Source organism: Protomyctophum parallelum (assembly GCF_964188405.1).
Source record: "Protomyctophum parallelum genome assembly, chromosome: 15".
NCBI lineage: Eukaryota > Metazoa > Chordata > Actinopteri > Myctophiformes > Myctophidae > Protomyctophum > Protomyctophum parallelum.
The window spans coordinates 28,003,766-28,028,849 of NC_139710.1; the positions used below are offsets into that span (position 1 = coordinate 28,003,766).

The following is a 25,084-nucleotide window of genomic DNA, read 5'->3' on the forward strand; positions in this document are numbered from 1 at the left end:
GGTGGACCCTGTTGTAAACAAGTGTAATGCTTAATTGGGTCATCCACTCACAGTTAACAGTCTTTGTATTGAGTTTGTGCTTGAAATGTACTGTAATTCTGCAAACTGTTAATAAATATTTCAATCAATCGTTCTTTTTCGATCTACAGTACACAAAGTCTCTTCACCAAAATTAGCTACAAGCTCATCACAATGTATTGTGATCTTGCAGATTGGCTATTTTTGTCAAATGTTCCCCCCAGAACAGGGATGCTGGGGTTCAAGTTGTTTAACACCACGTAAAAACGTTCTGTCCTTGGAAATGGAATATTCTCTCAAGTTTTAATTGTGATGTACTGGATCTTAGAGGGAAACTTTCATATATTTACCTAGCGCAATATGACATAAGATTAAAAAAAATAACAATGTCATTCAGGGGTGCCGTGAATGATAAATTTCTTTACAGGGGTGAGTTAATTGGTTATGGAAATACTGAAGTAAAGTACAGCACTTCAGTAAAAACTTGGTGTGGTGAGTTACTCTCACCACTTACAATTATACAATATCCCACACAGACAAGCGTGAAGTGACAAACCCCTCCTCCCTAATCTGTTGCTTAGTGCCAGACGTCACAGCATGCTAATTGTTGTACGTAAATTATTCATGAACCTTCCGTCAGGCGTCCCAGCGCTGGAGGGACCAATCGGACACCTCGAGGCTGGTGAGATGTGCTGAGCTTGCAGCTGATTGGCTGACAGCTCCTCTGGTGAGGTGCTATCCATTGTGACATCAGTTGTCAGTGGAATCTATCTGGGTAGGCGTGCTCACACACGCGCGTGTGCGCTCGCGCGCGCAGACACACACACACACACACACACACCGGCATAGGGGTTTACAATGTGCACTGGGTCAGGTTAAAACTGCTCTGTAATCTTAGTTGGAGACATTCACTGATCCACATAAATTGTAGGGTCCATTGCTTACATTTTTGTATGTGGTATTTTGCTGGTGTTGTACTGTCACCAAAGCATTCCTGGAGAGCTTTTAAAAGGCTGCAGGTCTGCAGTGCTCTGTGAAGTGTGAATAAATGCACACATTACAATGTACAAATTGAGGCATTTAGCAGATATGCTCTCATGCAGAGTGCCTTGTGTGAGATCAGAATAAGGCAGAGTAAACATGAAAAAGAGTCAATAAATGAGGTAAAGTGCAGAGCAACGTAGTGCCTCAAACGAACTATGACACCAGATAAACAATGACCATGTAACCAGTGTTGATTTTGTAGACTAAAACTGTGACGAAAAACGTTTGTCAACTAGCTTTCTTTTTACGGACTAAAGCTAATAAAAACTAAAATGAAACTAAACTATGATGACTAAAATTAGACTAAATATATTGACAATTTTGTCAACAAATAAAAACGAGACTATTATTAATGTTAGGGAGGAACTAGTGGAGAAGAGGTCCAGTAGAACTAAAAGAGAAGTAATTTTATATTTGGTTGCATTCGGGAAAATAGCAAATCGGTTAAGTGTCAAATCAGGCATTAAGGACGCCATCAAGGCCCACCAAAGTACATCTTTGTCGACAAAATAAACTGTACAGGCCCAGATGGTTAGCTCAACCGTCTGGGCACCGGGTTCGACTCCCGATCCCAACGGCCTTTGCCGCGTGTCTTCCCCCCATCTCTCTCCCCATTTCCTGTCAGACTATCCTATCAATAAAGGCAGAAAAAGCCTTTTATTAAAAAAAAAAATCAGATGAGTAAAATAAGACTGAAACTAAATTAAATCTTTATCCAAAAGCTGTCAAAATCAACACGGCAAGTAACCTAGATTTATATCTGCATAGTATACATTGAGCATCAAGGAGATTGTGCTGGTTGGAGAGGTGTATAGTGCCATGAACTCTGTCATGCCAACAGCATGCATGAAGGCCTCTCTCTCACGTGTAACTCCCCGGGCGTGTTCTGAACCGTTCAGAAGGACTGACTCAGCTGCGTAGTAAAATAAAAGTACCCTTTGGTGTGAGAGATGTGTCAGTGGAGGACGGTACATGTCAGGGTCAAGGTCAAGGTCATAGTCATTGTACAGTACTTTGCTGGTTTTCAACCAGTGGCTCGGGAAACAGTTTGTGGGCCCCAAGTCGTTCCAACAGGGTCACTTTTTTCCACTTTTGACCCACTTTTCAACCTATCTTCATATAATTGGTCCTCTGTTCGTGATAAAATAGCACAATTTATTTTGTGTATTTTTGTCATCGCAAGAACGATGGCTTCCATTATCGCATTATCACATTAACTTTTCAGGAATTGAATGCCGGCCGTTTCTATTAGCTTAGCAGTTTCGCCCAGCAGTTTCTATTAACTTGGATTCCACATCGATGATGTCACTGGAAGACGGGTTTCTGAACTGCCCACATTCCTACAAAGCAGACCGAGCAGAAACAATGTGTGCTATTTTATCATGAACATTAGTGTGGACCAATTCTATGAAGATACTGTAGGTTGAAAACTGGTGATGAAGTCGTCCATTAGCTCAATATTCTGACTGTAATGATGGCTGTGTGCAGTGTTTGTTTGCTCAGTAACGGTGGTCTCCCCATCTCTGTTTAATAAACGGAAAATACATCAGGGAAATAACTCACACACAGTGTAAACGCATGAAACTGGATGTGATGAAACAAAAACAAAACGAGCAGACAACTATAATGGAACACTATAAAGCTGAAGCTGATAACATGGTGGTTCTCTCTCCTGACTGGATGGAATCGATGACCCACTTGAACATTTATTTACGGTGTATTAAAGACCTGGAGAGACGGAGAGACCGACATTACCGAACAAACGCTCTATAGCAGTCAGGATATATAGAGCTTTAACCGAATAATGTCTGGGTGGGGTTCAGGTCCCATACAGTGTCATGTTACTCTTTTCATATATAGCATAGGCCTTCTGTGCAGCCAACAACTCAAAAACCAAGAGTACAGTTGTTTATTGTAATTTTTTATTCTCTTTTATCACAAAAAATATATGCAAAAAAAAGTTATTTTCATTTTCACTTGTTTCTCATCTCCTGTACTGCTCCTGTCTTCACATTTGCAATTAGTTCTACAAACCCGTGGTAAGAGACTGAAGCCGGACTTATACTTTATCGTAAGCCGGTGTTGCTTGCCAAAATTAGCCACTAAGTTCTAGATTCTAGAAGCTCAGCGTGTTGCAGGCTTGTAGATCGGCTGAGCTTGTAGATCGGCTATTTCCGGTGGACCACACCTGACGTACGACTGAGCATAATTTAGACATCACACTATGAAAAACTGCCTGCATTCCTTCCATGTTAACAAACAGGAGAGACGCTATACAGCACAAGGAAATTATGCATCCGTTTTACAGCATCTGAGACGAAATAAAAAATGAAAACATTTTCATGTATTCTTTACATCCCTTTTACGGTCATTCAGTAAACAATAAAATGTCTTAGCTAAACATAGCACCTTTGTGAAACAGAGGTGTGAGGCGTGTGTCAAGGTTGAGCCACGGAATGGCAAAATTCAAGCCTGCGCTTACACATCGTACGTCTTCTGTCATGTAGCACAGTGCTTAAACATCGTACGTCTTCTGTCATGTAGCACAGTGCTTACACATCGTACGTCTTCTGTCATGTAGCACAGTGCTTACACATCGTACGTCTTCTGTCATGTAGCACAGTGGTTCTCAAAGTTGGGTCCAACTAGGGACACTCATGGTTCACAGCAGTGGTTTCCAAACTTTTTAGTCTGTGACCCAAAAGAAAAATTAGGCGTTTGCCCGGGACCCAAACTACTGAAAATGGCAAAATCTACAAGCTCACAATGTGACGCTTCGCGCCACACTCTGAGCTTGTAGATCGGCTATTTTCACTACTACTTAAACATCTTTCTAATTCCTGGAATTTCTTAGATTTTTCATTTTATTTATTCAAGAAACTACTTGGAAAAAACATTTTATTTGGTATTAAATCATGAAAACTTTTTGGGAATGTTTTTTTAAAAGGTTTTGAAATAATTAAAAACAAAATGCACGAAACAATGAAGGGAAAGGGACCCATTTCTATGGGTCCCTAGTCCTGACCCACTGTTTGGGAACCAGTGCTTTACAGATCGGTTACTCGGAGAGTGTACAGTGGGAACCAAAATGGACCCTTCTAAGATCAATCATTCAGTTGTGTATGACAATCTGTTATTAACTAACTGTGACATTGACCTTTGGCCACCGAATTGCACCGTATGTCAGATAATTATTTTAATATGAAGCTTCATGGCCTTGTCTAATCTGATGACGATGAGTCATCAGATAGATGACTCATCGTGACTCATGACATGATAGACTCATGTCAGTCATCTGACATGAGTCAGATGATGTCGGAAAGAGTGACATACATACAGAAATACACAGGCTTTTTCCAATTTGCTTCTTACTTTGACGCTGACGTCATTGTATGTAATGTCAACGTTCACGTCGGAATGTCTATTGAAATGGCTGTATATTTGGCATTTAAATAATTGGAATATATGACCAAAAGGTACAGTATGCTTTGCTCAGTGAATAATCAATTTCATCCACGTTTCCCATGCAGGGAACTGACATTTATAACAGCAAAAAAAAAAGAAAAAAGGAAAACATTATGCAAGTCAGTAATTTAAGTGTTCATAGTCAGCTGCTTAAAAATAAAACAAAATCTGAAAATCCCCCAGCAGAATTTTCTGATTGGCATTATCAGACAATTTTGTGCATCAAGTCCATTTCCAGCATGATGATTGGTCAACACCTTTGCTGTCTCTTATAAAGCACTTGGATTGGCCCTTCAACAGGGCCAGTGAAAGATAAGTCCCTTTTATTTAATATAAAAATAAAATGTTTGAACCTGTTCAGCACATCGTTCTTATCCATTGTCCGTTAATCGTCCGTCTCGGCGTCGGCACAATGTGGAATGCGTGTGCACGAGGATCAGAAGGTGCTTGTGCGTGATTGGGTTGTAGGGTGAACCTTGGGGGTAGGGTCCCGTCTCAAGAAGCCTTGTTGGTGCAGGATCCTGCAGTGGTCTCCTGCAAGTTCAACTTGGATCTGTAGAAGGAACCATTTAAACGATGCGGTAAATGATATTGTTTGGATAAAACAAAACCTTTTTCGTGTTTTTGCTTAGTAATCATTGCCTCCCACATGGGTCACAGACGAAGCCAGAGAGAGAAAGGTGAGGCTGGCTGGGCAATGCGTCAGGCACGCCAACTACTGTTACTGAACGCGCTGCATTCCGAGCTTGGGGATGTGCTACTTTGGATACTTTCGTGTGACGCCGTGCGGCCGTAGTATGATCAAGTAGGGGTGTTAATGTACGGAAAATAAAACGACACAAAAAGTGTAAAATGTGGAGATAAAGAGCTAGGTGTCTGCCTGGCGACAACACTGGTATCAAGTATGAAATGAACAAAGCGCTGTTACCTGTTGTGTGTCATGTGACTCTTGACCAGGTGGCCGGCGGTGAGAGCGGCCATGAGTGACAGCTCTCCGGCCAGCACGGTGCCACACACCACCCTGGCCAGCTGGCGCGCGTTCTCACCCGGGCACTCCAGACTGGCACCCTGCACACCCAGCATCTACAGGGAAAGGACACACTTTTATCACACTAGATCTGGCAGAATAAATTAAACTGTGAAAGTGTCAACACTGTTTTTTAAGATATATTTTTGGGGCTTTTTGCTGCCTTTATTTGATGGCGTATAATAGACAGTTGACAGGAAATGTAATGGGGGGAGAGAGATGGGAAACACGGCAAAGGTCGTCGGATTAGCAGCCTAGGTGCCCGGACCGCTAGGCCGGCCCGGGCCTGTAATGGCCATTTAACCAATTAGTAGACCTTATACTTGGTTAACTTAGTATACTGACCCCAGGGCTTTATACTTGGTACGCTCCATTTTTTCCTTGAAATAGTGTTTAGAATTACTGAGCTAAATTGCTGCAAAGTAAGCTTAGACTTGTGTATGTGTTAGTCAGATTGAGTGCTCGTCCCCGTCCCCCACTGCGTACCGAGACTGGGGGGGATGATGATATGATGATTTACGAGTCTCTCCCTATCGGTACAAAACTCGGATGGCGCCGAGTCGGCTAAAGGTGACTTTGTGTGTGTACCTGTAGGCAGGCTTGCTGTGGGGGCAGGTTGGTCCCTCCTCCCACTGTTCCCAGTTCGATGGAGGGCATGGTGCAGCTGATGTACAGGTCCTCCCCCGTGGGTCCTGATGACTCCATGAGAGTGATGCAGTTACTGCTTCCCACCGACTGCGCTGGGTCCTGGAAGGGGGGCGGGGGGGGGTTTGGGGTTTGGGGAGAGACACATACATGTCAAACCGCTGCACGTTGTACGAGATACCGCAGGCTCTTTCGGCGCGGGAACTCTGGGGGGAGGGAGGGGTATATATGACATATAGGGCATACAGTATGTGACTTGAAAATATTAATAAAATCAAACGTTTTTGTGCCAAGGACCCCCAAATTGATATGTATTTGGCCGTGGACCCTCCATCTGAAAATGTTTTGTGCCAGGGATCCCCCCAAGAGGAGAGGATTTGTGTTAATACTTACATTTTCCAACGAGAGATTTTTTCGAAATGTTTCAAAAACAGCAGATGTAAAAGCTTGTAGATCTGCTATTTCTGAATAGCCAACGTATAAAGGGATAAATGATAGTGAAGTTTTTCTGCATGGGGACCCCCTGAAGCTTTTGACTCACCTCAGGCCTTTTGCCCCGAGGCGCTCGACGCACTCACAGCGATGTTCTGTACTGTTTTATGTTGTTCACTGTTCTGCGGTTCACTCTTTATTTTCGTCACGATACTCGCACTATTCTGTTCAGCTGAAGAATGTCCCGCTGACGCTGTGATGATGGCTTTATGACAGTGTGTGTGTGCATGTAAGCGGATCTGTACCCTGTGTGTGTGTGTGTGTGTGTGTGTGTGTGTGCATGTGTGTGTGTGTGTGTGTGTGTGTGTGTGTGTGTGTGTGTGTGTGTGTGTGTGTGTGTGTGTGTGCATGTGCGTGTGTGTGTGTGTGTGTGAGGGTGTGTGTGTGTGTGTGTGTGTGTGTTCCTGGGTGGGACACAGGACCAACTTGGGGTCCTTTAACGTGTGCGTAACTCGGCGAGGCTGCAAATGAGCCGGTCAGGGTGAGGAGGCACACAGCCTCAGAGATGGAACACAAAGAGAGAGAGAGAGAGAGAGAGAGAGAGAGATATATAGAGAGAGAGAGAGAGAGAGAGAGAGAGAGAGAGAGAGAGAGAGAGAGAGAGAGAGGGGGATAATCGTGACTTTGGGGCCGGTGGTTGCCATACGAGACATTGATGCTGAGCAGTAGGATGTTCTTTTGGGAGGGGCGGGGTGATTATTAGTACTGTACACAGTACTGTAATTAAGTTAATTTAAAATTAGATTTTTTATTTTATATCCCACTATTTTTGTAACCCATTTTTCACCCTTGTGTCAATTATCTAATGTGATCCTGGGCTCTACACACCCTCCGCCAACCTAGTCCCCATATATGGGGTACATGGGGAGAGCAACGGACTTGAACTCGTGCTTCCTTCCTTCATGTCCAAGTTGCTCCTGTTTCCCTGGTTGGACGTAGCGCGTGGAAGGAACACGGTATTCCAACCAGTTCCTTTCCCCTCCATCAGGCGCCCCGGCTGGCCAGGGGGAGGAAGTTTAGAGACCAGGATTACTGCATGTTACCTACCCTAGGGGACACGGGGAGAACATGCAAACTCCACACAGAAAGGCCCTTTCGCCAACCCCGCCTCGGGTATGGGCACTGATGACGCGATTAAGTGCAATTTTGAGGTACTTTTAGTTTTACATTGTTGTTATTTCCATTACATTTTTTGCTATCTAAGATCCCCAAGGGGGTCTTGGAGGACCATAATGGTGTTGCTGCATGTAATTGTCCTTTTTGCTTGTGTTTTGTCAATATTCAATACAGGCTACCGAATGTATCAAACAATTCAAGTAAATTGTCAAGTTTAGGCAAACATCATGCAATAGAAACCGTGCTGATGTTGATCGCGACGTGTTGATCGCTTGTAGAGCCGCTATTTTAAAAGGTAATCGACGAACATTTTTCGCCATACTGTAGTATTTTACTACCGGTGGAACAGTACCTGTCCACAGGCGATGTAGATGGCGGCCACCAGGTTGGCTGCGTGGGCGTTGAAGCCCCCGATGCTGCCGGCCATCGCCGAGCCCACCAGGTTCTTGTTGATGTTCACGTCCACCAGAGCTGCAGTGGTGGTCTTCAAAATCTGGCGAGGGAGAAGAAGACGAGGGCGCTCGTGATGCCTCAGCCTGATCACAGCCCGCTGACTCTGTTTTGACAGCTCATTTAGCTGGTCGCTAATCATAACCATTATACGTCGCTGTTCGGGGTGGAAACCTTGTATGTCCAAAACGGTCTGGATTCAGAACGGCAAACATATATATATATATATATCGATATGCTCGTGACGCATTGCTTTGTGCTTTGAGCTTGTGGATCTGCTGCGTTTGTGTAACGCTGTAGTCAAGTGTAAGCAAGTAGGGCGTGAACACACAGAATTCCATTACGCCATTTGGTGTTTTCAGTGTTTACGATAGAGCGCTCTTCCGCAACCTGTGAGTGATCCTAGGACTTCTGAAGAAGAGTACACCCGGAAATAACGTGATCTATTCTACAGTAGGACGGCGCTTTGGTGGAAACAAGCTATATTCAACTGCCAATAACATAGCACTGACACCTTTTTCGTCTGATGAAAATAAAGAAAATAAAGACTTATTTTTAGATATTTACTGTTCTGTGGGTCTTGACAAATTTGTAAAGACGCTCATAAGTGCTGGCAGTATGGGCAGACCGTTCCAGAGAAAGCGTTAAATGATAAATTCAAATAAAAGAATAGCCATTAGCCAAAGTAGCAGATGTACGTACAAGCCACAAACGGGTCGATTCACGCTGCATTTCGAGTTTGTAAATCTGATACTTTTGAATAAATTAACACTAAAAGTTAGAATATGGAAATAAGAGGTTTCTGCTCCACAACAAAGAAATGGAACCTCACGGGTCCATGGAGTGTAAATTGAGCTTTTAGTGGAAAGTAAAGGGGCCGTTATTACCTCTCGAACGACCTTGGCAGGGATGGTGGCTTCGCAGACGGCTGACTTGCCCCGGCCTTGGATCCAGTTGATGGCCGCCGGCTTCTTGTCGGTGCAAAAATTACCGCTGACCGCCAACACCTGGAGCTCCGGGAACTGTTCCTGTATCCTGGCCAGAGCCTGCTCTGTGCCCTGGACACACACACACACACACACACACACACACATTTCAATATCCATTCACGTCTCAACATTGTATCAAGTTTGTGTATATCATGACATGTACGCATGCTTGTAACGTGAATGTGAAAACCTAATGATGCACACCATGCACATGATAATATAGAAACACACACACACACACACACACACACATACACACACACACACACACACACACACACACACACACACACACGGAGGGCTAACCTTGGAGATCATGTTCATGCCCATGGCGTCTCCCGTCATGGACTGGAAGCGTATGTAGAGATTTCTCCCTGCCAGACCGATCTGCAGCTTCTGAAGACGAGCAAACCTGCCAAACAAAACCACCAACCAACCACGTAAGAGTAAATATGACCAGTGGTTAGTGGTTTCCAACCTCTTCTGTATCAGGGCCCACCTGGAAGTCTCAAAAGTGTTCATGGCACACCCCTGAACTCCACTAACATACTGTAGTATAATTTAAGGTCCTATTTATCTGTATCACAATGAGAATTGAACTCATTTATCAAGGTTTTAAGGGGAAAATGCCACTATTTTACATATTATTATTTTTTCAATCTTATTTGGCGGCCCACTTGCAATTCACTTGCGGCCTGTCAGTGGGCAGTTTTGGAATCTCTGTAATGATCATATTTTGAAAAACGACCGTAATTGTGATGCCAAAGTCGTCCGTGACGCAAGCGGCAGAAGTGATTACAGTAAAGCCAGATTTATGGTAATCGCTGATCTTGTGATCTACAAGCTCACGACGTGTCAAATCACAACGTGTTGTGAGCAATGTAGCTGAATGCTTGACAATGCTTACGTAACCTGACTTATTGGTTTTCTTTATGTTTATTTTGTATTTATTTTTAAGTCCTTGCCTGCTGGTGTTGTCGAAGGCCTCTTTGGTGGCCTGGAACCCGTCCGTGGTCTCCAGCCAAGCCTTGACCTCGGCCGCGTAGCATGCCGAGGGCAGCCGCACCACGGGGCCGCGCGTCATGCCATCGGCCAGGATACGACTGTTGGCTCCGCCTCCCAGCTGGAAAACACAAAACGGTATGAATGGCAACATATCGTCGTCATAGCTACAGGTAGCTGTCGGGCTGAAACCTCTCATCTCCATAGTCTACCTTTTTGTGTTTTTTTTGTTGTAAATTAACGCCCCACTCGATCATACTACACGGCGTCACTCAAAAGCATCAAAGTGAAATGTATTTGAAAATGAAATATCCAGCTACACTAATCCGTGACACGTTGTGAGCTTGTAGACCTTGATTTCTTATCAAAGCGACAGAAAATGATGGTCAAACTACAATAGTAACTCCAGCCCAGTTCTCTAAAGACTACAGGGGGGGGGGGGGACACTCACAGCAATCGCTCGGCAGCCGCGGTTGGTGCTGGCCACAAGGCAGCCCTCCGTGGTCGCCATGGGAACCTGGAACTGCTTCCCGTCCAGGTGGAGCGGTCCGGCCACGCCTACCGGCACCGGCATGTAGCCAATCACGTTCTCACAGCAGGTGCCCATCACCTGGCAACAACAAGACGGCAACGTTTACACAACAAGCCAACGTTACAACAAAGGAACGTAAGGGTTTATTTAGTTTTGACGTCTTACAAACGAACATCCTTATAGGACCCCATTTTCAGCCTATCATCATATATAATGGGCCTCACTAATGCCTACTCAGAGGCCTCTTTTCCACCAAATAAAGAACTTTGGTTCTAGAACTGGTTCTGTTCTAGATTCACTAGCTTTCACGGAACCGGCTTGCGTTTCCACCAATTTTAGGCGACATACTGTAGCCGAATGGTATAACACTGATCAAGATGTGGTTGAAAATGGCTGACGTCCTCCTTTAACATGAATCAGTTTTATCAGTGCTGTGATCATATTAAACCCAAACATTCTGTTACTCTCTTTATTATCTGTTAATGCTAGAGTCAGGCCGATACATCGGCAATTATTAGACTTTTTTTTTTGTTGACGACACCAGTATGGAACCCAAACAACCCAAACATCCTCACCTTGGAGTAGTCGTAGTGGGCGTAGGGCAGGGTGGACAGCGCCGACGGGGACGCCAGCTTGGCCGACACCATCTGTCTGCGGATGGCGACCCCTCGCTCCGGCTTCTCCATCATGGCCTCCAGCTTGTAGGCCGGGATGTGCTTACCGTTCACCAGCAGCATCACCTCGCCGTCGCTCAGGAACCCCGCCCCCATCTGGAAGTATAGGAGGAGGAGACACGTGGATCAATCGTTGTGATAATGAAGCCGATTCATTACCCAAAGTGAAATGGTCCAGAGTTTACACTTTATTTTAATTCCGCCTCCTGGTAACCTCTATATATTTTGTAGAGGTCACAAGTTTCAACATATGCTCTTCAAAACCCGCAGTTATGAAATGCAGCTTTATGAAATGAATTCAATTCACACAAAACAAAACAAGTGCTTGTATTGTCTGCATAGCATCTATCCTGTGAAGTAAAATACTGCATAGTGCATAGATGCTTTTAGTGCATTGGTGCTTTTAGTGGCTGCACGTGGATTTGTTTCCCTGCAACTTTTCAGATGTAGACAAGACAGGATCAGAGTGCAGGGCAGGCCAGTGGCGTCTTATCCATTTAGCGTCCTGCACCTTTAAGAAGTCTTGTCTATTAGTGTCCTGCTATAATAGATAAGAGCCTCACAGAGAAAGTGGAGGCCAAGCTCATTAAAACCTGCTTACAGCACACAGCCTCAATCGCCCCTCCTGCTGCTGTGCTGCGGCGGCTGGTGTTGTGAGACAGTGGGTTAGCATTGTGTGACACACATCTTAACCACACTAGCCCAGTGGTTCTCAAACCTTCAAGGACCCGCCAAATTTATACGCACAGACCCCCTTATCTGAAAATGTTTTGTGCCAGACTAGGCTACACACAAAGCCACACACAAAGCCACACACGTTGGTGCGGTTAGTACCGCTCAAAAATAGCAGATGTACAAGCTTGCAGATATTGTTTCTTGGAAATTGTGACCCCCTGTAACCCCCCCATGCACTACTTCTAGCCTAAACGAGGGGATGGTGTGTGTGTGTGTGTGTGTGTGTGTGTGTGTGTGTGTGTGTGTGCGTGCGTGCGTGCGTGCGTGCGTGCGTGCGTGCGTGCGTGCGTGCGTGCGTGCGTGCGTGCGTGCGTGCGTGCGTGCGTGCGCGCATGCATGCGTGGCTGCGCTCTAGAGAGGGGGGTTACCTCTGGGTTTTTGAGGATAGCCAAACACTCCTCCAGAGGCCTGGGTGTGGGTGGGATGATGCAGGGGGGCTTGGGGGGTGTCGTCTCTGCAGCCGCTGGGATGGTGGCGGAGGAGGGGGGCTCCATGTCACCGTCTCCGACCACAAACATGCTGCTGCTTCGAGGCTTGACGGTCACCAGTGCCGGCAGGGGCCTTATCACCTCATCTGGGAAGATAAAAGAGGAGACAGAGGGGGGATACAAGGCGTTTGAAACAGGAGGTGGGGTAATATCATATTTTCAGTGCATGAGACTTAACGGTAATCATTTTCCGCAAAAAAGCATTTAATTGTTGCTGTCGGGCAGAAACCTCTTCTCTCCATATTCTATTTGTGTTTTTTTTGTAAATGAACGTTCTGTACGTGATCATACTACAGCGTCACACAAAAGCATCAAATGTTTTTTGTTTTTGAATTTGAATCATGAAGATTTTGGACATGAGGTTTCCACCCGACCGAGACGAAATGGTAAAAAAAAACCACTAATACTAAGGGACCCGGGGATCGAACCGAGCAGCCGCTATACAACTTTTGTCTGCATTTTTCTTTGTACGACCGTTCCCATCTACCGGCATCAAAACATGGAGGGAATGTATTTTGTTTATTTGTTTTAGTGTGCGGTCCCACAGTGTGCTGTATGTGGTATGTGCCTTAACCACTACTAGGCAGTGGCGTGCACAGACATTTAGAGGGGCAGGTGCTCAAGTGAAAGAGGGGCACCTTGTGCAGTGCGTGGAACTGTCCGGTTGCCTTAATAGTGTGAGATTTATAGATTTTGGGGCATAAATAATATATTGGAAGGTTTTTTTTTTTCATCAAGAATTGATCAATGTCATCATTGCTGTCCAGAGGGCAAGGGCAGGTGGTGCTCTAGCACCCCCTAGTGTCTATCTGTGCACGCCACTGCTACTAGGCCATCGACACCCCTGCTGTAATCTGTGTAGTTGTGATTGTTAAAAGCAATATTTTATTAAGAACTCGCTGCAAGAAACCTCATGCTTTTGTGAAAAGTGAGTGAACATTGAACATTGAGTGAACAAAAGTGAGTGTCAATATGGATTATAGGCCCAGGCGGTGGCGTAACCGTCTGGGAACCCGACTGGTAATCCAGTCGCAGTGTGCCGCAGGTTAGACTCCCGAGCCCGACACGGCCTTTACTGCATGTCTTCCCCCATCTCTCTCCCGTTTCCTGTCAGCCTACTGTCTGTCCCTTCAAAAAAACCAATAAAATAAAACCAATAATCCTTTGTTCTGTAAAATGAGAAGGAATGCACCTTTTTCAGTTTTGTGTTACATAGACAAGACAAATTTCAGTAGTAGCTATTTGTTACTGTGTGGAATGCACTTTTTCAGTTTGTTAGTTGGTTACATTACATGTCTGACTAACTTGTTTCAGAGTACCTTTTGTTTTGTTTTTTGTTACTGTGAGGAATGCACATTCAGTTTACGTTTACATAGAGACATGTCTGACAGTCTTTTACTGGTCAGTAATAGTATTTAATTTTAATCCTTATGCACTGCAGAGGCCTTTATTTTTTATATGGTAGATGTTTACATCTTACAATGTTTACAGGTTAGTTATTGACAGGTTGTCAAATAGTAAACTTTGTTTCAGACTATGATTATTTCTTTTGGAAAATGTTTGATAGTCTTGCTGTCCTAATGCCAAGTAATAGTTGTTTCCATTTCTTTATGGACCAAGACCACAACAAAGCACAAAGACCATTTGGATTTAGTCCAGTCATTTTTCAGGGAAATACATTGATTGCCTCAAATATTTATTTGGAAAAATAAATAGTCACTTTATTTGAAGAGTCAAAACTGTTCTTGGCTTTATTTGTTGGTAGTAATGCTCATGTCAAAACTACAGGTGAATATGCATTTAAAACATGATTAATAATACAAAAGAATATCGGTTATCGGTTATCGGTATCGGTCTTGAGGAGCCGTAAGTTACCGATATCGGTATCTTTTTCAAAAAAACAATATCGTGCAACCCTAATATAAATTAGGCTTTAGTCACCCATACCTCTTTCTTCTTTGGTGGCGGGGGCCGGTGGGACGGCCGTCAACGCCTTCTGGGCGAGGGGCTGGGGAGCCGGCAGGGTCTCTTTGCGGCAGCAGGAGTCGTCGGGGTTAGCGCGGCGGGCGGCCGCGGAGGGCATGGACATGGTCATGGTCATGGGGTTCTTCAACGACAGGGAGGTGGACTCCATCTCCACTTGTTCAAAGAAGATGTACTTGATGGCCAGCAGCAACGCCAGGCCCAGACAGATGACCTGCTCGATGTCCATGGTGACCATTCTGTGGAGAGCACCAAGATTACACACATAATTAAGTGATGAATGGCTCTATATTCAGATAGTAATCGTTCTGTAGCAAATGTCTCCCTGTCTCTCCAGCGCTTTAGTCAACAGAAAGATAAATTAGCAATGTCATGTAGTCAGGAGGGAGGGAGAACTCATACAGGATATAAAGTGAAGAAGTGATGGAACAAAAACAACGAACGGATACATTTGGAAATGGAACACTATCAAATTGAAACTGATGGGTATACTATCTACGAGCTTTATGTTGCGATGCATTGTGAGTTTGTAGAGCTCCTATTTTCTATTGTTTGCCTATATGACATGCAGAGAGGAGAATAATGGTGACACTAGGGTTCATGTAACCTTGCGTCACCAGGAAAGCCAAACTGATCTGGTCAAGGCCACGTCTACTCCTAGGGCCGTCACGATTAGGACATTGTATTGTTAACTATACTCCCCAATCTGTCCTTTCTCTCTCCTCGGCTCAAATCAAAAGCAATGTTTCCCTGTGTCACAGTATATACAGTATACCTGGCCATGTAGAACTGCCACAGGGGTCCCTCGGGTTGGATCCTCTTGGGGGAGTGGTGGTCCAGGCTCATGCCCACCTGCTGGATGTCCATCTCGGTGGTGTTGATGGACAGAGGCTCTGCGATCCAACGGCTGTGAGCGTGGACCATGACCAGACCCAGAGACTGGAGAGAGAGACACATGCACGCACACACACACACACACACACACACACACGCACACACAGGTTAGCGTTATACTTGTACTGTACTGTACAACATTTTAGAACAGCAGTTTGATGAACGACATTTTAAATGTATATATTTTCTTTTTTTCTCTTTTCCATTTCCTGAAAAGTAACGTTTTAGTTCACATACTGTACAAGGTTCTTGCCCTGAAAAGCGAGGATATTATGTGAACATGGATCTCCTCCATACCATGATCATCTTGACTCTCTGGGTGACAGGGTTCGGTTTGTTGTCCTCCTCTTCCTCCATGACCCTGGAGAAGTGGCTGAGCTGCCAGATAGGATGACCTCCCTGGCTCTCCCTGGACAGCTGTGAATAGCACACACACATGCACACACACACACACACACACACACACACACACACACACACACACACACACACACACACACACACACACACATGTCAACGCTTACACACACATTACCATTGTGGTATGGATTGATTGGGAGTCCCATTATTTATCAAATGGGCCTAATGCCTGCTGCATGCCAAACTCCTTGAAAAAAAACAACGTTCAGTATCGCTGATCTATAGATCCATGCTTACCTCGAGCACCAGTGAGACGCAGGCAGGGAAGAAGGTCATGAACACAAAGTAGTTTGCCAAGACGGACATGCAGCCGAAACAGCACATGATCTCCAGCTGTCTGACACCTGTAACATACAACATGCATGTTGTTAACACATGATCTCCAGCCGTCTGACACCTGTAACATACAACATGCATGTTGTTAACACATGATCTCCAGCCGTCTGACACCTGTAACATACAACATGCATGTTAACACATGATCTCCAGCCGTCTGACACCTGTAACATACAACATGCATGTTGTTAACACATGATCTCCAACCGTATGGTGCATACAACATACAACATGCAACATGCAACATGCAACATGCAACATGCAACATGCAACATGCAACATGCAACACAGCAGCCCCCACCAGGAGGACGTCAAGCCTCCGTCCTACACCTCCCGCCCGACTTATGACGACGTAGCAGCTAGGGCACTCATTTATGGGAAAAAAAGGTTTTCTGCCAAACGACGACGACAGGTAACCTCATACAACCTCAGGTTTTACACTTGTGATTTCAGATCTAATGTTACAGAATGGTTCTGTTTGTACCTGACATGGTTCCCACTCCGATCACCAAGCACTCCACCAGGGCATCCAGCGTGAAGGTGGGTCCCAGCACCGCCATGCCACGAGCTATGTTGTCCCGCACCTCGTCCTAAACACCAGAGGAACGAACATATACACAGGTCATGATCATAGCTAGCCTGCATGGCTCCAGCCTCTGAATCGCTAGCAGATCACTAGCCTCGAAATTTCTGTGTCAGGCCAGAATATAGCAGCATTTTATCAAAATTGTGATTAACGAATGATTTGTAATAATCTAAATCTACAAAGCAACTTATAACTTACGTTTTCAAATAATTGTAGTGGAGTACAAGCAACAATATCTGTAGTACTAGTATATACGTATTACACTTTATATAAAATAGATAAAGCTTTCTCAAAATTGAACTCAAGCAAGGTACTTCAGTAAATGTACTTATTTACTTTCTACAATTGAATATTGACAATATTTCAAAGGCATGAATGTAGTTCTGTTCAGGACTATAGTGCCAGTTAACTCTTTGTTGTTATCTGGGGGCTTAGCGGCTAGGGTTGCAGTGTGGTAATCAGGTCACTGGTTCCAGCCTCGCCCAGCATATTGTACAGTAGGTGGTAGTTGGTAAAATGCCCCAGAGAAAAGACTTAATACAAGACCTGAGACCTGATTCCAAAAAATGTAAATTCTCAGAGTTTTCTGAAAAACATATTAGTGGTGCTCAAACCTTTTCATGTCAAGGACCCCCAGAATTATCTGAATTTGGCCGCGGACCCCCATCTGAAAGTATGTTGTTCCAGGCCCCCCCCCCCCCCCCAGAAGCAAATATTTGCATGTAAACACAGCGAACATAAACATGTTCGCTGTGAAAGAATATATATTCAAAGATGTGAACACGTTTTCACGATTTTTCTAAATTTGCAGATCTACAAGCTCGGCACTACGTAGCACGGCACTCTGCACCTGGCACGTGTGGATGTGCGTCATTTGTTCGGTTTGTTTTTGGATCTGGAAATCTCTCATTCAGCAGAAAGAAATGGAAACACATGTTGTTGTGGTCTATAAAGCAAATAAACTTGACAAAGATAGAGAGGTCAGTTGGAGTGTACCTGAGAGTTGGAGCTCAAGGCGAACTTGGCGAGGGCACACGCTTTGGAGAGGTCGATAAGAAGCAGGAAGAATGGCAAAGCCTCACTGGACAAAACACAACACCACAAAACTAATATTTAATCTTTTTTCATGTGTTTCAGAAGGACAAGCTTGGCGAGATGGACATTAAATCAAATATCACAATATGTTTTTTCCCCCAAATACCACTAGCGACATTCTGCAAATATATACATATTCTGAATTTCACTTTTATTTTATATTATGCAAAAAATGTAAAATCACCTATTGGTGCTATTGTTGAAAGTATAAAACAATATCTACCTAGTCTCATATCAGAATATTGATATAATGATATATACTGTATTGCCCAGTCTTATTTTAGGACTGGAGTATTTTAAAATGTGTACAGTTGAGAGTATTTTAAATATGTACAGTATATCCATTAATAGTGAGTATTTGAAAATGTGTACTTTACATACTTGAGGCCAGTAAGTTCCTTGTCCAGGAAGTGAATGACCACAGTGCTGAACACAAAACTGGAGAAGATGGTGAACAGACCAGCAATACCTGCAGAAAGAGAGAGACACGCTTTAGATAGATACTACTGTACAATACATACTACTAGGGCTGGGTGCAATAACCGCAATACCGCCATACCGCCGGTATGTGACGCATACCGCGGTATCGGGTTCATTACCGCGGTTAAAAAAAAAAAAAGAAAAAAAAAATTATGAAATGATTTATTTTTATTTTTTATAAAAAGAAAAGTGTATCATAATAAACAGTGACGCTCAGTCAGTCTAATCATGCCAGCAACACAACAACACCAGAGGGAGTTCAAAAAACCATGTGCAACCCAGATTCGGCACAAACAAGGATTGATTGATTGATTGATTGATTAAAATATTTATTAACAGTTTGCAGAATTACACTACATTTCAAGCACAACTCAATACAAAGACTGTTAACTGTGAGTGGACACTTGTTTACAAGAGGGTCCACCTAAATTCATTTCACTCCTATGCCACAAAAATGTGGAACGCCCTACCAACTGTCCGTAAATCCGTTGACTCCACCCACCCCTTTCCCCCCTCACTGTATACGTTTTCCCCCTTTTTACCTCCTTTATGATGATTTCCTGTTTTTAGCTTTATAGTGTACAAAATGATATGATGAATTGAAAATGGTGGACCCTCTTGTAACCAAGTGTAATGCTTTATGGCAGGGGTATTCAATTAGATTAGGCCTCCTATGAGTAGAAAGAAACTTGCCATTTTATCATGACTATTAGTGAGGACCTATTATATGAAAAGTGGTCCTTTAATGATTACCGTCATTATGGTAATCTCACAATTAATATCGCACACACCATACCTGTAACTTTTTTTTTACTTTTGGGGGGGGGGGGGGGTAATAACCGCCATACCGGCGGTATGGGGGCCGGCAATAACCGCGGTAATAGAAATCTCATACCGCCCCAGCCCTACATACTACTGAAGATTTGGATGTTGCCACCACCGTCATACGACATAGTGTTAAAGTGACGTACACATGGATTAAGGCAAAATTAAATCTCACGACTGAAAATGTTTGTATGGCCTAAGAGTCCTAATGTGCTATTTGTGAAACATTATGAAAGGAGCGGAATCCGAATGACTGAAATCAGTCGTATAGCTAGTGAAAACTGTAATCCATGTGTAGCTATGAGAGGTGGACACTCTGCTCACCTAGAATGTATTTGGATCCAAGCTGTCGGAGGTTCTGGAACTGGAAGTAGATGTAGACGATGGCGATGCACCGCGTGATGGTCAGGATGATGATGTCACTGCTCAACATTTGCTGGGGGAAAGAAACAGAACAGAAAGATCGGTCCGTTACAACAGCGAACCAGGAATGTCCTGGTTCACCGTCCTCTCGCTAATCTACCAATGAAACAGGACTGTCTTTATAATCATCTTAAACTATTAACATAATAAGTTTCCACCCGAAAGCGACAATATGTTCCAATGTCCAATGCCAAAAACACAATGAAATCAGCATTATAGTCGCAAAAATGTGCATGAAAATTACTCGTCAGGTTTTTAGAAAGTTGTTGACAGCTGCGTAGGATGCAAATGTTCAAAAGGAGGAGTTTTGGTAATACAATCAAAGAGAAGGGCCAGTTCAGTGTTAGGCAAAATGTATCTGGCCTGACAAATTATTTTGTAAATAATTTCCAATAGCTGACTGTAGGATAGTCCAGCAATAGTGTTGAATTGATGAAACCGGGTAGGACCAACAAATCATTTTCACTGTCACACTTGACAACTTGTGCCTTGGACTTTCCTTTCACTTTTCCCTTGTGATTATGTCTTGAACAAATTGCACTATGTATTCACTCTTTTTGTTGTCATAAAGAGCTGGAAAGGAATGAAGTGAACTGTCAACTTTCCTTTTGAGACTTTTGGATGATAAACGTCTCTCAAGCTGAGTTTTATGTGCCTTAGAGACCTTGAACCGTGACATGAAAGACCTCTTGTTCCAAAAGGAACATGACCAGATGAAAAATGTTCATTTGAAACTTTTTGATGAACTAAATACCCAATAAATGCTCATACATAGTCTGGATTTACGGTGGTGGGGTGACCACCGAACTACAACATGACGTCACGAGCTGCGGTGAAGAGCAAACCACCGCCACCGCTCCAGCCCTTCTCTCTGTTTTTACTCACCACCGCTCAATGTTATTTCAGCTCCGGTGGTCAGCTCACCACCGGAGCGGTGGTCACCTCATCACCGAAAATCCAGACTATGAATAGGCCTTAAGTGCTACATTCAAGGAGGAGGCCTGCACCTGTAACTTTTATTCCACATGGTGTTGTATTGCTAACTTTTATAACAATATAGTTTATTATTATTCTATATAAGGTTCCAGCCAGGTCCTAACTTACCATTGATTGTGTTCTGGCCCACCATCTACTGTCTTTTGAAAGAGTTTGGCCCGAGGCCAAACCAGGGGGGCAGTCAGACAGATATTTCGTGAAGCCACTAAGGAAATCGGGACTTCCTGAAAGTTCATATAATGGCTTGTTGTGGCGCTGTCATTGGGCCCAAAAAAACCCCATAGCTCCATAGAGGCCCATGTATTTGGGCCCAACTTCACCTAGACTGTATCACCTTAATAAACATGGTCATGAATACTTTCTGCTTCCAGTCACTAGTTTAAAGTCTCATTTCTCATGTCATAATATTCTTTTTGGAAAATTATGGTCCCATTTATTTAAAAAATGTCGCATATGTTCTGAGGGGCGTGGCTACCGTTACAGTCTATGAACGGGAGCCACCCCCCGTTCAGTCAAAACAAAAACCAACGAAAAGTAAGGGGGGAAGTCCCGCCTCGTTGTCTGGGCCAGCCAATGGCCAGCTGGGCCCAAACGGATCTAGAAATATGGCGACTTACAGTGCAAGGAATTACAGGCTTCATTTTACGTCCATGTTAGACCCGGGGAACGCTTTGTCCATATTTTTTACAGTCTATGGGCCAAACCTACTTGCCAACCACTGGGTTAGACCTTCATCAGGACACACCTGACGGAGGTCTAACGAAACACACGGGACACTTTTCTTTGATTTAATTACCAAAGAACCCCCTTTTGAACAATTAACTCATGATTTGTGACAGCCTTGTGCGTGTGATGATGATGTGAAGCAGACTCAGTGATTGTTACCTCCTCTGTTTTCTGGCAGTCAAAGTTCCAGCCGCAGATCTGGTCGTTGCCGGTGAACATGTTCATGGACATCATGCAGATGGTGAGCGTCACCGTGCCGACGATCACCTCCCAGGGATGGGAGGCTACCATCAGGCCGTGCATGCGGAACAGACCTGTCAACATGGTGGCTAGCAGTCGTCCCGGCTGTCACGCACACACACACACACACACACACACACACACACACAGTTAGTTTAATTATGCGCAGCCTTGTTGGATAAACCAACACAGTGCCCACCGCCCACCACCAGGAGAGTTCCAGATTAACTGTTTTCTTACCTTAATCTGATGTTATTATTATATCCAATACCGAGTGTTGCAGGTGAAACATTACATAACTCCGTCCAGAGTGCACCGCAACTCAGACCGTGCAAGCTGGATCTTACGCTAAATCGCTTATTTTGATTGCTTTTCTTTCTACACATCTGTCTTTCATAATGACCAATTACGCTGCACAGTGTTTTGTCCCAAATGGGCTTACGTAAAAAGGCGAACGAGCCTATGACCGAGCATGCATGCGTGGATTCACTGGTTGTTGGACATAATAACATCAGATTGCAGTAAAAAAGAGAGCTGGTCCACAATTCTCCTTTAAAAGGTGTTGAAGGGGTTCTGATTGCGTTCGATCATGACCTCTTGGTAAAACTAATTCATAATTCATTCATAATACTAAATACCACTGGGATGTGTAAAAATGAAAACCGATTACAATATTCCTATTAATTAATTAACGATTATTAGAATATTCGACAGGCCCCCAAAAAACATATAGGCCTAATTTTAACAGGTTTAGATCCTATTAACGGTGAAGCGAATATTAAATGATCCTATACCTGTAACCTATATATCAACCTTGTATCTCAATTGTTCAACTTTATCTGTTTTTCTTTTTTGTGAATTAAAGCCAGACTTCCTCATATGAGTGTGCCACGCAAAAGTAGCACAAATAGATGATCTACAAGCTCACAACAAATGTGTCGTGGGGTTTTATAAATGCTGAACCAATGAAAAGTATTAACAAGAGCATGTGGCTAAATAATATCAACTATTGGATACATTGGAAAACTCTTTTTCCCATTTATTTATTATTTGTATTTGTTTGTTTATGTATTTATTCATATTTCATTTCCTGAAACGTAACCGTTTTCACCCTGAAAGCAATTATAATAGTTCCTAGGACGTCTGTGGACGTCTTGGGCACAACTTGTGTTAAGTATCGGTATAGGCCTATCCAACCAGCATTGTAAAGCATACTTCTACACAACTGAGTCAGAGGTAACATGGTTCTGGTTAGCCACGTCTATAGTTCCTGTCTGTCACACCTCAGCTATGACAGGTATGTTCCTTATATTCAACAATGGGGGGAAGCAACTAAGAAGATAGAACATTTACCGGTACTCAAGTACTGTACTTTTGTGGTACTTGTTTTTTCCAATGTACAGCCTATACAGTACTTTTATTCCGCTACGTCTCGAGAGGCAAATATTGCATTTACTTTTTCCCCACTGCAATGATTTGAAAACTTTGGTTACAAGTTACTTGATTTATAGATTAGCAGCCTAATACAAATCATGTTTTTCTATGGCATTGGCTCCTAATGATGAAGCTCAAGCTCTCCCCCCCCCTCCCTCCCCACCTGCCTAGGGTGACCAAAAGTCCCCCTTTGTGTGGGACAGACCCTGATCATGTCCCACATTTTGACTGGCATGATGCAGGCATCAGGTGTTCAAATGCCCTACTAGTTAGTTAAGTTAGCGCACTAATATTGGCCTTCTGTTGTAAAGCACTCTCGTCTCTTTTCCAGCAAGATGTACAGTTTTTAAGCCTGTCATAATAGGCTAACATGAGAAATATCCATAGGCCTATATAGGCTACAGCACCAAGTCACCAATGACCACAATTAGAATTTTAAAACAAAACGTGCAGACGCCAGAGCGGTTTAATAACACCATTATTAAATGCATTTAATAATTTTAAAATTATTATAAGTCCCACTTGTCCCACACAAGCGATAATTCTGTCCCTCAAATGAACAGTTTGGATCTGATTATATCCCGCCCCCCCCGCCCCACTTACACACACACACACACACACACACACACACACACACACAGTGGGTAGGAAATGAAGTGGCAAAGTGCAAACATTGTTTAAAGTCGTGTAATGCAAACAGATACTACTTTTCTGTTTGGATGTATGACGAGCCCAGAACGTTTTTCTTTTTTTCCACTCAGTACTGTGCTTAACTTCTGGTTATGATTGCTGATGTCACACCCTCTATTTTAGGGTAGGCCTACAGTAAGGACGGCAAATTATTTTATTTGAGTGAAAAACATTATAATATTAGTAGGCCTATCAGTATTACTATTGTATTGTAGCCTATGAGCAATGATGAGGCAAGTGCCTCATCAATCAATTAAGTACCAGGCAGAGAGCCAGACAGATAAACAGCCAGACAGACAGATATAAATATTACCACTTTATAGCAAGCTGTTGTTTAATGTAGCATTTTGTCGACCATTGCAGGCTGACACTTGACTACACTGGCATGCACACCGCATTTATTTTACTTTTATTCAAATATTTGATTGTATAATAATAACAGACCTTTTCACACCAGTGTCATTCTAAATTGAATCCCAAGTGTATGTCCAACTTATAAGCATGTTGCTATAGAGACTCTATAGACGCAGTTCCACTTGACAATGCCTATCTATTATTCCCTGTTATGCAATAAGCTTCGTTTACACAGTAGGCTATAGCTGCAGCCTGCACGACTGCACCCTCCCTCCGACGGGGGAGTATAGGTTGGCCTACGGCATAATTATTATGATTAATTCATATGTTATATTGCACTAATTGTCACGATCACCTTTACGATTAGAGACATTCATTCTCCCCCCAAAACTTCGCAAAAACACATAAACCACCTAACCTAGCAGTTGGGGCTCACCAAATATATTCGCTGAAAAATAGACGACGCGTTGTTGTGGTGTTTTTTCAGCTTTTTTCAAGCAGTTAAGTCACAAACAATCAATAGGTTGAAAAGACAGTATCGTCACTTACCTCCCTACAAAAGTCAGAAATGTGATGCTTAAATCCAGATTCCAGAGAGGCTGTAGCTAAAGAAGAGACTAATTAACACCAGGGAACTGTGCACATGATATTATTTGGTTCTTATATTGATGCATTAAATAATTAGGATGAATTAAATGATGTGCACAGTCCCTCGGCGGCGGAGAGAGAGAGGCCGTCCCACTCACCGGTACTGATACTAGCTGCAGCTGTCTAGGATGGCATGGCACTGCGTCACGCACGCTCGCGGCCAATCAGAACGCCGTTACCCGGGCGACGCACCGAGAGGGACGTGGCTATAGGATGGACGCGTGATCTCGTGATGCGAGGCACACATGAAGCCACATTATAACGTACCACCGCCGTG

At 43.6% G+C, this 25,084-nt stretch overlaps 1 protein-coding gene across 1 annotated transcript; it reads right to left on the reverse strand.

Annotated features, from left to right (window-relative positions):
- Positions 1–2,967: 2,967 nt before the first annotated feature.
- On the reverse strand, positions 2,968–24,871 carry hmgcra (3-hydroxy-3-methylglutaryl-CoA reductase a). Its single transcript, XM_083784265.1, has 20 exons — positions 24,717–24,871; positions 21,601–21,786; positions 19,621–19,732; positions 18,373–18,460; positions 17,893–17,977; positions 16,795–16,900; positions 16,212–16,318; positions 15,852–15,971; positions 15,436–15,599; positions 14,625–14,899; positions 12,558–12,763; positions 11,356–11,550; positions 10,700–10,858; positions 10,212–10,369; positions 9,553–9,658; positions 9,145–9,315; positions 8,160–8,300; positions 6,143–6,301; positions 5,456–5,610; positions 2,968–5,080 (listed from the first exon to the last, which is right to left on the reverse strand). Exons 2-20 carry the CDS (start codon positions 21,763–21,765, stop codon positions 5,023–5,025), a joined length of 2,730 nt encoding a protein of 909 aa, XP_083640391.1. The 5' UTR covers positions 21,766–21,786; positions 24,717–24,871; the 3' UTR covers positions 2,968–5,022.
- Between the last annotated feature and the right edge of the window lie 213 nt (positions 24,872–25,084).